The sequence below is a fragment of the Macrosteles quadrilineatus genome, unplaced genomic scaffold (genome assembly GCF_028750875.1).
Source record: "Macrosteles quadrilineatus isolate MER2022 unplaced genomic scaffold, UCM_ALF_1.0 Scaffold_2__2_contigs__length_208266976, whole genome shotgun sequence".
NCBI classification, from domain to species: domain Eukaryota; kingdom Metazoa; phylum Arthropoda; class Insecta; order Hemiptera; family Cicadellidae; genus Macrosteles; species Macrosteles quadrilineatus.
In genome coordinates, this window is record NW_026542595.1 from 87,254,762 (window position 1) to 87,271,392 (window position 16,631).

Genomic DNA, 16,631 nt, shown 5'->3' on the forward strand with positions numbered 1-16,631 from the left:
TACTGTAAAATTCTTCGGCACACCTACACATGTTCTTGCCCGAACTTTTTCCTAGACACCAATTTAATTTGCAAGCACAAAAATTTTGTGGCAAGACAACTTAAAAACTCTACCAACGTAAAAGCCTCTTAAGATCCGGAGAAGATGTCCCTAGTAGCTGCTCAGAAAAGCAACCCAGTTTTGTGTAATCTGAGCAACAAATCCAAGTTAAGCAATCAAGTTGAATTTGAAAACTACGTATCTGAGTTTCCCACCCACAACTCGATTCGTTTACGCTATGCACTATGCGCTATGCATTGGTATAGCAGGTTCACAGACATTTTGCGCACTCATGAATCTGCCTCTCCTCCTACAAAATTTGTGTCACATTGATAAGTGACTGGGACGGTGGCGTCGTCCTGTAATCCAGCTACTAGGAGGTCACGAATTGTGGATATGTATTGGGGTGCACTGTGGATGAGATGCTCCCTGGTGTGGATTAACGTCTGTACTAGTGAGTACTACGACTATCCGCAGTACTATCCTGATAATTAGACCAATTCGTAAATTACAAGGAAAAAATGTGGTTCGAATTCCACTATAAACTGTAGGTCCCTTAGTTGCCATTAGCTGTACGGGCTATTAATTAAACAGCGGTGTCTAAGGAACATGTCGGCCTTAGTCACTAACAAGACTACAAGATCGCACCACTCATCCTACACTCATCCTTCACTCATATTTGGGTTACATTTGCACATAGTGGCGTCCCCATATTAAATAATTGATAATTGATTGAAGTATTGAAATAAGTTTTACAAGAAGTTGCAGTTCAATCAATGAAAAAGACATCCTTTGAATCTGTGAAAGAAAGCTCAGAAGACAGAGATGTCGCAGCTGCCTTCGACGGGACATGGCAGAAAAGTGGATATACATCTCTGAATGGAATTGTAATTGTTACGTCCTTCGATACTGGTAAAGTTTTAGGTGTGGTGTTGGCTGCACATGCTCTCTAAATACTGTCAGGGTTGTAAAGGTTGTACCAAGCATAATACAGTAAGTAGGTACAGTAAAACTGGACTGAGTAGTGCGCCTCATGGGCAACAATTTTGTGAATCAGAATCAAGACACCTCCGGCTACTTATATTGGAATGTGGGACGTACAGGTAATTAAAAACGTAAAATAAAAAGAAAACAATATAGGTTTCAACAAACCTAATTTCCTAAAACCTAAGGTTTCAACAAAAAATGTTTTATTATCGGGACGTTTGGGTCAGACGGTGATTCACGCGACCTGTTCAAAACTACAGGATATATTGATCTACTTACCACATTACTGTATGTGAATTCAAAATGGAAGTGTATGTTTTAGCATTTTTGTTAAGTAAATCACTTCGTGTATCTGAAGAGTTTGCTCGATTTACTGACATTTAAAATCGCTACAAAAAAAATGGATTGATTTTTAAATCCAGTAGCAAAAATCAAAGTATTTGACTGCAATTATAAATGGTTACCGTTACTACCAATAAAATTTTATTCGTATGATTGTTTCTGTAATTCTGTTTTCCATTTACAGTGGTGGAGCCATTGTACGTCGTGACGTCCAACTGCTCGGAGGGGAGGCGCTGAGGACCTTATGGTGGTGGGGCAGGCGAGGGCGCTTAACCAGGTCCACGCCCTGGGTTATCTGCACAACGACCCCAAGCCGGATAACTTCCTTTACTCTTCCGAAGGCCAAAGATGGTAGATGTGTGATTTCGGCTTGGCCTATTGTGATTTATCCGTGGATAAGTTAAGTTATGTATTGATTTACCTGCTTTAAATTAAGTTTTAAGTTAATAAATTGTAGAATAAATAAAGAGTTAAACTTGTATCAACTTTCTTTCTTTAGTATTAACATCTAGTTGTTCTGGGCACCTTTTTTCCTTCCGGAACTCACGTCAGAGACTTCAATGGGATACAACAAGTTAAAAGGTCTGGTGATGTATCCTATTGAAGTCTCTGACGTGATTTCCGGAAGGAAAAAAAGAGGCCCAGAACAACTAGATGTGGGAGTGTTGCTAAAGCAATATATAGAAGAGCAGCTGAGTTTTATTTCTTAATGTTTTGACTTTAGTTACTATGGAAACAATTTAAATTTGTAAACTAATACTAAAGAAAGAAAGATGATACAAGTTAAACTCTTTATTTATTCTACAATTTATTAACTTTCTTTCTTTAGTATTAGTTTACAAATTTAAATTGTTTCCATAGTAACTAAAGTCAAAACATTAAGAAATAAAACTCAGCTGCTCTTCTATATATTGCTTTAGAAACACTCCCACATCTAGTTGTTCAGGGCACCTTTTTTCTTCAGTTTCGTCTCCAACAGGGTTCAGGTAGATCATTTCAAACGGATCAGTCAGATCCATGAGCTCCTTCAAGTCCACAAGCCTACACAAGACAACAATCACATGCTGCCAAGAGTGTGGTGTGTTCACAGTCATAAGCCAGGATCTGTCCACTTTGGAACGATATCCCAACTTCCCCAAATGCAAAGGAATTTTTTCTAAGTAGTTTGATTTCAATATGTAAAATTTTGAATCCAGAAACAGCAAGCTTCCAGCAGCTGCTCATCGTCAATGTAGTTTCCGAATGACATCGTTTTGCTTATTGGAGTGTAGGGAACTTGATGCCTGTTATGTATCAAGAAATAAGTACATATGTTTTATTTATAACATCTGTCAGATAAAACAACCAGATATTATGTTTTGTTTACTTTTTAGTTTAGTCTGATTTGTGAGTTCAATAACTTTGGTTTTGTTAATTATGTTTCAATATACTAACCTGGCGACAAGGATGGGATAATGATGGATCTCTATAAGCCTGATTAATTGGATAATGATGGATCTCAATAAGCCTGATCGTTTTGACCCCCATACGAATCCTGCAAGTGTCGCACAGCGTTGGAGACGTGGATTAAGCCATTTGAGAGGTATGCTTTAGCTGCAAACATTACCAATGATGTAAGGAAAGCAGCACTACTACTTAGTCTAGCTGGTGAGGATGTGGCTTACATTTTTACTCTCCCGATCTGCTGATTGTGACCTTTGACCCTGTGTGTAACCTGGCTTCACAAAGCATATGGGTCATATGGAGGTCACCAATTTCAAAGAGCCAACACCATAGGTGCCATCATGGCTTCAACAAAGCAACAGTGTTTTTTCCCCTGTGCATGATTTGGGTGCCCTAGCACTGCCGGTGGGAAGTTTGCCGTGCACACTCGTGTGACGAGGCATTATGGCACCTATGGTGTTGGCTCTTTGAAATTGCGGACCTCCATATGACCCACAACTCTCCCGATCTGCTGATTGTGGCCTTTGACCCTGAGTGTAACGTGGCTTCAACAAAGCCCCAGTGCTTTTTCCCCTGTGCATGATTTGGGTGTCCTAGCACTGCCGGTGGGAAGGTTGCTGTGCACACTCGTGTGACGAGGCATGATAGCACGTATGGTGTTGGCTCTTTGAAATTGCGGACCTCCATATGACTCATATGCTTTGTGAAGCCAGGTCATACGCAGCGTCAAAGGTCACAATCAGCAGATCGGGAGACTAAAAATGTAAGCCAAATCATCACCAGGTAGATTAAGTAGTAGTGCTGTTTTCCTTACATCATTGGTAATATCTGCAGCTAAATCATACCTCTCAAATTACTTAATCCACGTACCCCAACGCTGTGCGACACTTGCAGGATTCGTATGGGGGTCAAAACGATCAGGCTTATTGAGATCCATCATTATCCAATTAATCAGGCTTATAGAGATCCATCATTATCCCATCCTTGTCGCCAGGTTAGTATATTGAAACATAATTAACAAAACCAAAGTTATTGAACTCACAAATCAGACTAAACTAAAAAGTAAACAAAACATAATAATATAAACAGTCATCTGACAGATGTTATAAATAAAACATACGTACTTATTTCTTGATACATAACAGGCATCAAGTTCCCTACACTCCAATAAGCAAAACGATGTCATTCGGAAACTACATTGACGATGAGCAGTTGCTGGAAGCTTGCTGTTTGGCGGAAGCTGAAGACAGCATTATACAATCAATCGATAACTCATCTCTCCTTGAAGCCATTCTTGAGAAGCCACTTTACGTAGGTATGTGTATTTTGGAACATAGCAAAGTGTTGATGTAGAAGTTTTACTATGATGTGATCATCCCTCGCTATGGTGAAGATAATGGAAGGCTCATATACATGGACACGGACAGTCTGATCTTTGAAGTAATCACACCGGATTTGCATGACAGTTTTGTACCGTCGTTGATCACCTGGATACAAGTGGCTTTCCAAAGGACAATCCAGCATATCGTCCTAACAACGCCAAGGTTCTTGGCAAGTTCAAGGATGAACTGAATGGTGTGTACATTCAGGAGAACAAAGGTGTACACAATCGTGAAACAGGATGATATGCCTGACCCAATAAAGATGTGTAATGGTGTCACTAAGCCAGTGGTTGCTAAAACTCTTCGAGTGGAAGACTACCGGCGATGTATCCTGGTGAACAATGATTGATACACATTGAATTCAACATTCCGATCTAACAAACATGATGTAGTGACCAGATGGGAAAATACACTATCTCTTAGTGGTTATGACACGAAAAGACACCTTTGTAGTGTAAATATTAACATTCTTCCCTATGGTCACCATAAAACAGAACTGTGATAACAACACCTAGGTGTTGATTGTTTGTATTCAGCTTTTTTGTCTTTTCTGTTTTCTTTGTAACTATGATTTATTTTTATTTTATCTGTATGTCATCTATATTTAGTGAACAAAATATCTTTGGTACAGCTTAAACTATTTTTATGTGTTTTATATTTTGTTAAAAGCTATTAAGTTCAATTCTGTTGTATGTTCTTATAATATATGAAATATCAGTAGTTGGTTTATTTGTACGAAAACAATTGTTGAACGTACATTAAACATGTTATATTTAATTTCGAGCAAAATGTAAAGGAATATTTTTTACTATCTTTTAACGATTACGTTTAAAAAAAAAGTTTTTTTACAGGAACATGAGTGTTAAAAATTTAAAAGTTATAATTGTATTATACTGTATTGTAACAGATTTAGGTGTTTGAACACATTTTTTATATCGTTATAAAACTACTGCTATTATTGTAGCTTGAAAATAGTTAGTAAAACTTATCCTTGATTTTACTAAATGGAAAGTTTTACTTTTATCTGTATTAGTTTACTTTTTATAGAAATCTGTAAGAACGTTCCATTAACAAAATGCTATCATTAAAATTCCTTCATTTGTGATAGGTGTAATTGCTACTATTATGTAGTTTGTGTAAAAAGAAGTACTAGGGATTTTTTCAGTATTTGATATTGTGTAAATGAGAAATATGACATAGGTTTTGTAAACTTTTAATTCAAAAGTGTTTTTACAGTTAATTTTCTGTGTTACAAAGAAATGATATGTACAGTTTTAAAACAAAATGGTATATTTCTTTTCCTACTCCTTAAAATTATTTTTAAGTGATACAGATCACTCCAATGAACAATTAACTAATCTCATGTGTCTGAATTTTATCAAAACAATATTCTTTCATCCGGTTTATCTTATTTCAGTAAAAATATAATTCTCTTATTAAAAAATCTCTGTCTAATAAAAAAAAAACTTTCTGAGCAATTGAAATTACTTTAAAAACTATAAACAGATCATTTTTAAACATACTCTGAGTATAAACTCCAAATAGCTTCTTTGTTTGTTCAGCTTTCAAATACATGCATGAAATTACAAATTACTACGGTAAAAAGATAAACAGATAAAACTCTAGTTAACTTCATTATTATTTATAAGTAATGTACTGATCACAAAACTTTACAGCGTCAGCTGCTATTAAGGTTTTGTTGGGTCATTTATAAATGTAATGCATTATTGAAATTAAAAGTAGTATTGAATTTGCAACAACTGTTTTATGTGAGATTAATTCTCATAGTACAGTAAATAACTAAGATCGAGTTTTTATTTACCTCAATTATTCAGTAATAAGCTTCTCCTTGTAAATATTTTACTTTTTTTTATAAAAAATTTGCTTAGTCTATTTAGGAGACAACAAACTCAGACTTTATACACAGTTTAAATCTGCAATTTAGAAACATACTAAAATGTTAAAGAAACTTACAGTTGAATAATAGGCTTTTTTTTGTTTTCCACCAAACATAAGTTTATTTTACAATCATTAGTTTGTTAAAGAATTATTATTGTCGAAATAGCCTTTTCGTGTTTGGCATGTTTTTAATGCATAATACAATTCTTACTGTTACATTTTAACAAATATTTACAGTATTATGTATGTTAAATTTATTACATGATTTTGCGAATCAATACAAGATGAGTGTTATGTTAAATGAATTGGTGGAATCTCTTAACATGATCAAAAATGTTTTCATTCAGCTCACTAATAAGCTGGAATGTTTAAACTCTGCAACAAATGACTTTTGGTAATTAAGCTGCTAGTCAACAGAGCGCTAGACTGTAATCAGACCAATAGAAACCCTTTCAAAAATACTGAGTTTTACGAACATAAAGTCAAAACGAGATATAAAATGAGGCATATTTCATAATGCTTAGCTTGCAGAAGCTTTGTACAAGAAATTAATGAAGCTACTAACTCTGTGATGGTAGTTATATCCTTACACTCTCAAATATTAGTTGTTCACCTCAGTAATTCAGCAGGGAAAAATAAAATTTCTAATGTTCAAAACGTCTAAGCGTTGCACCTATTGCCATATTTATACTAACCGTAAAATTGATATGGAATTTCTTAACATAAAATATTTCATTTCTTTTTAAAGGAGAAAACTGGTGTTATTATAAGTTCTTACGCAGTCAACACCAAACATATATAACAAACTCCTGTCTGTAATTGTAACTGTTATTTGTTTAAAATTAACGTCTGAAATACTTCGCAATTGTTCGAATTTGAGCAACATGCACACTAATATATTCTAATACGTGTCATTCAAGTGTAACAGTGATAACTTTAGTTTTTAATCTCCTGATAAGGCTTTTCACATCGACAAAATGACTGTTTTATTGTAAAATGAGTGGATTTAACCTGCATATCTTATAGGCCAATAATAATGGTTTGTCTACTCTTTAGAGATATTTAAAAATATTAAACGATAAGTGCGAAATGTATAATACAAAACCATCAAATGCTAGTAGTAGCAACATTCGGGCTGACCTTGGAAGTGTAAGAGAATCGGACGTCAATCGTCACCCATCCAAACCAGCTAACCGTGCTATAAGGGACTGTGGTAGCCATAAAGGTGGCAACCCTCATCCCTCGTGGCTGGGTTGTCCGGGTTGCCACCTGTGGTTAGGGAAAAGGCGCGAAGGTCCCGCCGCGTCACCCTATCCCTTACATTGGCTTAAAACACATGGCGAAGGTGCTTACGGGTGGCAACCCTGATGTATCCGGTACATCATGTTTTCGTTGCCATAGCCATTGCAGGAGGGTGCTGTGCTGAGCTGACAAGGTAAGCCATGCAAGTTATGTTATTAGAGTTAAGGTCGTTTAAGTCACCCTAGTACTAGTTCCCTAAATTTAAAGTAGGTAGTAAATTATGTTTTACTACTATTACTAGGCTACCGGTAATAGCTTATTTCAATTGTTTGTCGAATTATGGTTTTTTTAAATTAGGATTGAAGGGTTAGTTTACAGGCATGTTACAAGTGGTTAGTATCAGCTCAGATTAGTAATATCTAATCTGAGTGTAATAGTTAGATTATAATAATAATAAGTGTGTATGTATTATTTAACTTTATTAAAATTAATCGGCGTGAAACTGGCAATAGATTAGCAATAACCCAATCCACTTCTCCTACTTCCCCTCCGACGAATATACGTCACAGTAAAACGTCATAACAATGATGGCGTTACAGCAGGATTCGTCATAGAGCCGACGACATAACCTCCAAAATATCAAGTGGCAGGAACTTTTTTTGGCGGCACACGGCCAAGATGGCGTTTGGTTGTTCCCGCGAAGCGTTGAGTATAGCAAGTGTCTGAAATATATGCAAAAAACTGCATAAATGAATTAATGTTTTCATGGAGTTGTTTTAAACAAAGTAAACGCTTAAAGCCTATCCTAGACTAAACCTTATAAATAACTTCTTGATCAGCATTGTATAAACCTTACACAGTACTAAGTTATAATTATTTGTACACTCGTATTGGTTGAAATGTGTAAGAATATTACAATAGGCCTATGTATTTTATTGCTGAAGTACCCTTTACAACGATCTTATTTACTCGTATACCCTGACTAATTTACAGTTGAGATATGTCACCGTGAATGGCGTTGGTGTAACTTCAGTTCCATAAGAACCCATCGTACTTAAAAAATTACCATAAATTTCTATTGCTGGCCTATTCCCTTGGTACGATTTCCTTTTTTCTTTTGAAATATGTTTATTACATTGCTATGAACTGGAAAACACGTCGTTTATGTTTTAACACTCATTTATAGTTGAGAAATGTCATATTGAATGGCGTTGGTGTGACCTCGGTTCCATAAGAACCCATCCTACTGAAAATAGATTTTATTCATTTATATATGTTAGTTACTCCTTAATAAAGACTACCTAACACCTGTTCGATACAATTATTAGTATTTATCAATTTAATGTATTATTTAAAATTTGCATCAAGAAAATAATAAATTACCCTAAATTTCTATTGCTGGCCTATTCCCTTGGCACGATTTCCTGTTTTTCTATTAAAATATGTTTGTAACATTGTTATGAACTAGAAAACACGTCACTTATGTTCTAAGACTCATTTATAGTTGATATATGTGACTTTGATTTTAACTGGTGTGACCTCGGTTCCAAGAACCTAACCGACTAAATATTGTTTTTTTTTGTTTGCACATGTTTGTTACTTCTAAATAAACAATATCTAACACTTTTTTGATAAAATTATCAGTAATTATCAATTTAATGCATTATTTAAAATTGGCCTCAAGAAAATATTAAATTAACATAAATTTCTATTGCTGGCCTATCCCCTTGGTACGATTTCCTGTATTTATTTTGAAATATGTATATTACATTGCTATGAACTGGAAAACACGTCGTTTATGTTCTAATAATTATTTATAGTTGAAATATGTCACTTTTATTTTAACTGTTGTAACCTCGGTTTCAAGAACCTTACAGACTAAATATTGTTTGTTTTTGTTTGTACATCTTTTTTACTTCTTAATAAACAATATCTAACACCTTTTAGCGAATTTCCCTATAGGGAAGTAGCTATTACCGTAGGTCTCATGGTAAGACCTAAGCCCGGGACCGATTTACTTTTTCATTTTGATGTCCCCAGAGGCCATAAACACCATTCGTTCAAATTTATATATATATATGTGTGTGTGTCCATCCGCACGATAACTTGAGTAATTTTTGTCCGATTTTGATAAAATTTGGTTTGAAGGTGTAAGGCGGGATTAACTTGAATGAGTTCGCGAACCAGCATGATCGGACTATGGGAACGGGGGATTATGGGGGGTTTTATGGGGTAAAAATAGGGTTTTCCCATTTTTGACCCTAAAAACACAAAATTTCACAATTTCTTTTTAAACCATTTTGTAGAGCTTAAAAAAAACAAATAATTTAGTATATTGAAGCGTTATTATGCGCCTAATTGTTACGGAGAAAATTTAAAAAAAATTGTAATTTTAAAATTCCCATGTTATTCTTATGGAGAATAAGTCAACTGTTGTAGTTTGCTTGTTTATGAACATATTTTGATCAAATTTGGAAAATACATTAATTTCTTACTAAACCACAGTACCTTTTAACATTTTACATAAAAAAACTTATTAACCCTCCCTGTTGCAGCGAACCTAAGTACTCATTAAACTAATTATGTTTAAATAGGGAATAAATGTGATATTTTTAAGGAGACATTTTGGTTTAAACCCATTTAGGCAAATGGAAATTCGCTAAGTCTGCAGGTTTGCTGCGGCGGGGGTATTTGATAAATCTATCAGTAATTATCAATTTAATTCATTTTTTAAAATTTGCCTCAAGAAAATATTTAATTACCATAAATTTCAATTGCTGGCCTATCCCCTTGGTACGATTTTCTGTTTTTCTTTTGAAATATGTTTATTACATTGTTATGAACTGGAAAACACGTCGTTTATGTTCTAATAATTATTTATAGTTGAGATAATTGACTTTGATTTTAACTGGTGTGACCTCAGTTCCATAAGAACCCAACTTACTAAAAATCTATTTTTTCGTTTTTACATGTTAGTTGCTTTTTAATAAACAATATATAACGTCTTTTCGAAAAAAATTATCAGTAATGATCAATTAAATGCATTATTTAAAATTTGCCTCAAGAAAAAAATATTAAATTACCATAAATTTCTATCGTTGGCCTATCCCCTTTGGTACGATTTCCTGTTTTTCTATTGAAATATGTTTATTACATTGCTATGAACGGGAAAACACGTCGTTTATGTTTTAACACTCATTTATAGTTGAGAAATGTCATATTGAATATCGTTGGTGTAACCTCGGTTCCATAACAACCCAACTCACTAAAAATCGTTTTTTTCGTTTATATATGTTTGTTACTTCTTAATAAACATAATCTAACACCTTTTTGATAAAACTATCAGTAATTATCAATTTAATGCATTATTTAAAATTTGCCTCAAGAAAATATTAAATTACCATAAATTTCTATTGCTGGCCTATCCCGTTGGTACGATTATCTGTTTTTTTTTTTTTTTTTTTTTTTTTTTTTTTAAATATGTTTATTACATTGCTATGAACTGGAAAACACGTCGTTTATGTTCTAATAATTATTTATAGTTGAGATATGTCATCTTGAATGGTCTTGGTGTGACCTCGTTTCCATAAGAACCTAACTTTTAAAACGTCTTTACACCCTAACTAATTTGCATTAATGTTTTGTAGGATGGAAAATCTAAGTGCCCCAACATATCCAAGAACACCTTAAACTTGGTGATTGGATACGTATAGCAGCTGCAAAACAATTATATAACAACAATAATAACAATCATATTGAGGCTACACCGGAGTGGGAAAAGCGGCCCAAGACCCGGGGGGCGAGGATGGAACAACAGGCGTTCCAGAGGCAGGAGGGGCTCAGGCAATCAGGGGCCGAGGGGACCACCTAGAAGAAGGCCCAGACGATCTCCAACACCCTACCCGCAAAGACGCAGACAATCACGATCACTCTCACCAACACCCCCGCTGCGAAGACGCAGACAATCACGATCACTCTCACCAACACCCCCGCTGCGAAGACACAGACAATCACGATCACTCTCACCAACACCCCCGCTGCGAAGACGCAGACAATCACGATCACTCTCACCAACACCCCCGCTGCGAAGACACAGACAATCACGATCACTCTCACCAACACCCCCGTCGCGAAGACGCAGACAATCACGATCACTCTCACCAACACCCCCACCACAACTACCTTCACTCCCACCAACACCCCCACCTCAACAACCACCCCCACCTCAACAACCACCCCCACCAACACCACCACCTCAACAACCACCACCAACACCCCCACCTCAACAGCAACCACCACCCCCCCCAACCTCTACAACTACCACCACCCAAACCTCAACAACAACTACCACCAACCCCACCTCAACAACAACCACCACCACCCCCACCTCAACAACAACAACTATGACTCCCGGTACTACCACAACACTCCTACCCTGGCATATTCCCCCCTCCCAATTATTTTAACCACCCAACCTCACTCCAATACCTCTTTCCGCCTCATAATTCCATTCCCCATTGTACCATCCACAACAAATCCCACAACATATCCCTCAACAAATCCCTCAACAATTACAAATCCCTCAACAACTCCCACTACGCCACTACATCATTCCCCAGCATCTCAACTTAACCCCGCGAGCCCCTGACATGATGCCTCGCCAGGGACACCCCCCTCAACCCGCTCAACATAATGAGCCTGCCCCCCCAGGAGTGTAGGCCTAGATATATTTTATGTTTGTTGTATTGTATTTTTTTTTTAATTTTGTATATATTTTTTGTTTCCAATTAATTAAAAAAACACTATAAAATCAAAGAAATGATAACTTAAAACCTCTAAATTGTTATAGGTTTAGTTTATTACCCACAAAAATACATGTTTAGCCAAAGTAATGCAACATTAATTGGTTTAATGTAGCGTCGTAATGCAACCAAAGTCAGACGAGCACCTAAATCAATAGCACATAGCTATAGTAAAAATAAATTTATTTAAAAAAAATAAATTATTTACCATAAAATCAATCATGGAACCAAATAACATTGGATTCTATATTAAAAATCATTCTTAAACGAATCATCATTAAATCATTCTTAAAACATAAGCGACGTGTTTTCCAGTTCATAACAATGTAATAAACATATTTCAAAAGTAAATAAAGAAATCGTACCAAAGGGATAGGCCAGCAATAGAAATTTATGGTAGGCCTAATTTTATATTTTCTTGAGGCAAATTTTCAAAAATGCATTGAAATGTATAATTACTGATACTTTTATTGAACAGGTAAATTGGTAAATACTAATACTTTTATTGAAAATGTGTTAGGTATTGATTATTAAGAAGTAACTCACATGTATAAACATCAAATAAAACCCATTTTTAGTCAGTTAGGTTCTTATGGAACCGAGGTCACACCAGTTAAAATACAGAAAATCGTGCCAAGGGGATAGGCCAGCAATAGAAATTTATGGCAATTTCTTATTTTCTTGAGGCAAATTTTAAATAATGCATTAAATTGATAATTACTGATAGTTTTATCAAAAAGGTGTTAGATTATGTTTATTAAGAAGTAACAAACATGTACAAACGAAAAAATCGATTTTTTGTTAATTGGGTTGTTATGGAACCGAGGTCACACCAATGCCATTCAAGGTGACATATCTCAACTATAAATAGTTATTAGAACATAAACTATGTGTTTTCCAGTTCATAACAATGTAATAAACATATTTCAAAAGAAAAACAGAAAATCGTACCAACGGGATAGGCCAGCAATAGAAATTTATGGTAACTTAATATTTTCTTGAGGCAAATTTTAAATAATGCATTAACCCTACAATGCATACTGGGTCATACATTTCCCATCCAAAAAAATCATTATTTTAGAAAATAAAAACCTAACTTCTATGTCTTATTTCATGTTGGTCCACATCTGGCACATCTACAGTCTACTTTAGTTCGCCTATTGGCCTACAGGTGGCAACACTATGCAGCTTGACTCCATTATTGTCAGTCTAGACCACATGGTTGTCAAGGCAGCAGTTTTGTTGTGATTTTTAGGTTATAAAACTGAATACAAGTGGTTCCAGGCCTTCATGAAAATAACTGCCATCAAGAATAAGGTATGTAGATGTTACTGTATGCATTAGTTCATAAGCTATTAATTTTTCCTTTGATTTAATTGACATTTTAGGGTTGGTCCACATTTGACCCATTATGCACGTAGTGCAGAAACAGCCTATTTCTGTTTGGGTCATATATGGCCCTTCATGCAGTAATGTCAACACAATTTATTTTATAAATCCTAACAGATACAAACATATGGAAGCAGCGAACCTAAGTACTCATTAAACTAATTATGTTTAAATAGGGAATAAATGTGATATTTTTAAGGAGACATTTTGGTTTAAACCCATTTAGGCAAATGGAAATTCGCTAAGTCTGCAGGTTTGCTGCGGCGGGGGTATTTGATAAATCTATCAGTAATTATCAATTTAATTCATTTTTTAAAATTTGCCTCAAGAAAATATTTAATTACCATAAATTTCAATTGCTGGCCTATCCCCTTGGTACGATTTTCTGTTTTTCTTTTGAAATATGTTTATTACATTGTTATGAACTGGAAAACACGTCGTTTATGTTCTAATAATTATTTATAGTTGAGATATTTGACTTTGATTTTAACTGGTGTGACCTCAGTTCCATAAGAACCCAACTTACTAAAAATCTATTTTTTCGTTTTTACATGTTAGTTGCTTTTTAATAAACAATATATAACGTCTTTTCGAAAAAAATTATCAGTAATGATCAATTAAATGCATTATTTAAAATTTGCCTCAAGAAAAAAATATTAAATTACCATAAATTTCTATCGTTGGCCTATCCCCTTTGGTACGATTTCCTGTTTTTCTATTGAAATATGTTTATTACATTGCTATGAACGGGAAAACACGTCGTTTATGTTTTAACACTCATTTATAGTTGAGAAATGTCATATTGAATATCGTTGGTGTAACCTCGGTTCCATAACAACCCAACTCACTAAAAATCGTTTTTTTCGTTTATATATGTTTGTTACTTCTTAATAAACATAATCTAACACCTTTTTGATAAAACTATCAGTAATTATCAATTTAATGCATTATTTAAAATTTGCCTCAAGAAAATATTAAATTACCATAAATTTCTATTGCTGGCCTATCCCGTTGGTACGATTATCTGTTTTTTTTTTTTTTTTTTTTTTTTTTTTAAATATGTTTATTACATTGCTATGAACTGGAAAACACGTCGTTTATGTTCTAATAATTATTTATAGTTGAGATATGTCATCTTGAATGGTCTTGGTGTGACCTCGTTTCCATAAGAACCTAACTTTTAAAACGTCTTTACACCCTAACTAATTTGCATTAATGTTTTGTAGGATGGAAAATCTAAGTGCCCCAACATATCCAAGAACACCTTAAACTTGGTGATTGGATACGTATAGCAGCTGCAAAACAATTATATAACAACAATAATAACAATCATATTGAGGCTACACCGGAGTGGGAAAAGCGGCCCAAGACCCGGGGGGCGAGGATGGAACAGGCGTTCCAGAGGCAGGAGGGGCTCAGGCAATCAGGGGCCGAGGGGACCACCTAGAAGAAGGCCCAGACGATCTCCAACACCCTACCCGCAAAGACGCAGACAATCACGATCACTCTCACCAACACCCCCGCTGCGAAGACGCAGACAATCACGATCACTCTCACCAACACCCCCGCTGCGAAGACACAGACAATCACGATCACTCTCACCAACACCCCCGCTGCGAAGACGCAGACAATCACGATCACTCTCACCAACACCCCCGCTGCGAAGACACAGACAATCACGATCACTCTCACCAACACCCCCGTCGCGAAGACGCAGACAATCACGATCACTCTCACCAACACCCCCACCACAACTACCTTCACTCCCACCAACACCCCCACCTCAACAACCACCCCCACCTCAACAACCACCCCCACCAACACCACCACCTCAACAACCACCACCAACACCCCCACCTCAACAGCAACCACCACCCCCCCCCAACCTCTACAACTACCACCACCCAAACCTCAACAACAACTACCACCAACCCCACCTCAACAACAACCACCACCACCCCCACCTCAACAACAACAACTATGACTCCCGGTACTACCACAACACTCCTACCCTGGCATATTCCCCCCTCCCAATTATTTTAACCACCCAACCTCACTCCAATACCTCTTTCCGCCTCATAATTCCATTCCCCATTGTACCATCCACAACAAATCCCACAACATATCCCTCAACAAATCCCTCAACAATTACAAATCCCTCAACAACTCCCACTACGCCACTACATCATTCCCCAGCATCTCAACTTAACCCCGCGAGCCCCTGACATGATGCCTCGCCAGGGACATCCCCCTCAACCCGCTCAACATAATGAGCCTGCCCCCCCAGGAGTGTAGGCCTAGATATATTTTATGTTTGTTGTATTGTTTTTTTTTTTTAATTTTGTATATATTTTTTGTTTCCAATTAATTAAAAAAACACTATAAAATCAAAGAAATGATAACTTAAAACCTCTAAATTGTTATAGGTTTAGTTTATTACCCACAAAAATACATGTTTAGCCAAAGTAATGCAACATTAATTGGTTTAATGTAGCGTCGTAATGCAACCAAAGTCAGACGAGCGCCTAAATCAATAGCACATAGCTATAGTAAAAATAAATTTATTTAAAAAAAATAAATTATTTACCATAAAATCAATCATGGAACCAAATAACATTGGATTCTATATTAAAAATCATTCTTAAACGAATCATCATTAAATCATTCTTAAAACATAAGCGACGTGTTTTCCAGTTCATAACAATGTAATAAACATATTTCAAAAGTAAATAAAGAAATCGTACCAAAGGGATAGGCCAGCAATAGAAATTTATGGTAGGCCTAATTTTATATTTTCTTGAGGCAAATTTTCAAAAATGCATTGAAATGTATAATTACTGATACTTTTATTGAACAGGTAAATTGGTAAATACTAATACTTTTATTGAAAATGTGTTAGGTATTGATTATTAAGAAGTAACTCACATGTATAAACATCAAATAAAACCCATTTTAGTCAGTTAGGTTCTTATGGAACCGAGGTCACACCAGTTAAAATACAGAAAATCGTGCCAAGGGGATAGGCCAGCAATAGAAATTTATGGCAATTTCTTATTTTCTTGAGGCAAATTTTAAATAATGCATTAAATTGATAATTACTGATAGT

The 16,631-nt window shown here is 35.5% G+C and overlaps 1 protein-coding gene across 1 annotated transcript; it reads left to right on the forward strand.

The window, feature by feature from the left end:
• Positions 1-12,026: 12,026 nt before the first annotated feature.
• Positions 12,027-15,568, forward strand: LOC128984550 (integumentary mucin C.1-like). Its single transcript, XM_054403885.1, is given in 4 exon segments — positions 12,027-12,048; positions 13,392-13,453; positions 15,012-15,402; positions 15,405-15,568. Coding segments are annotated over 4 exon segments (639 nt in total).
• The last annotated feature ends 1,063 nt before the right edge of the window (positions 15,569-16,631 follow it).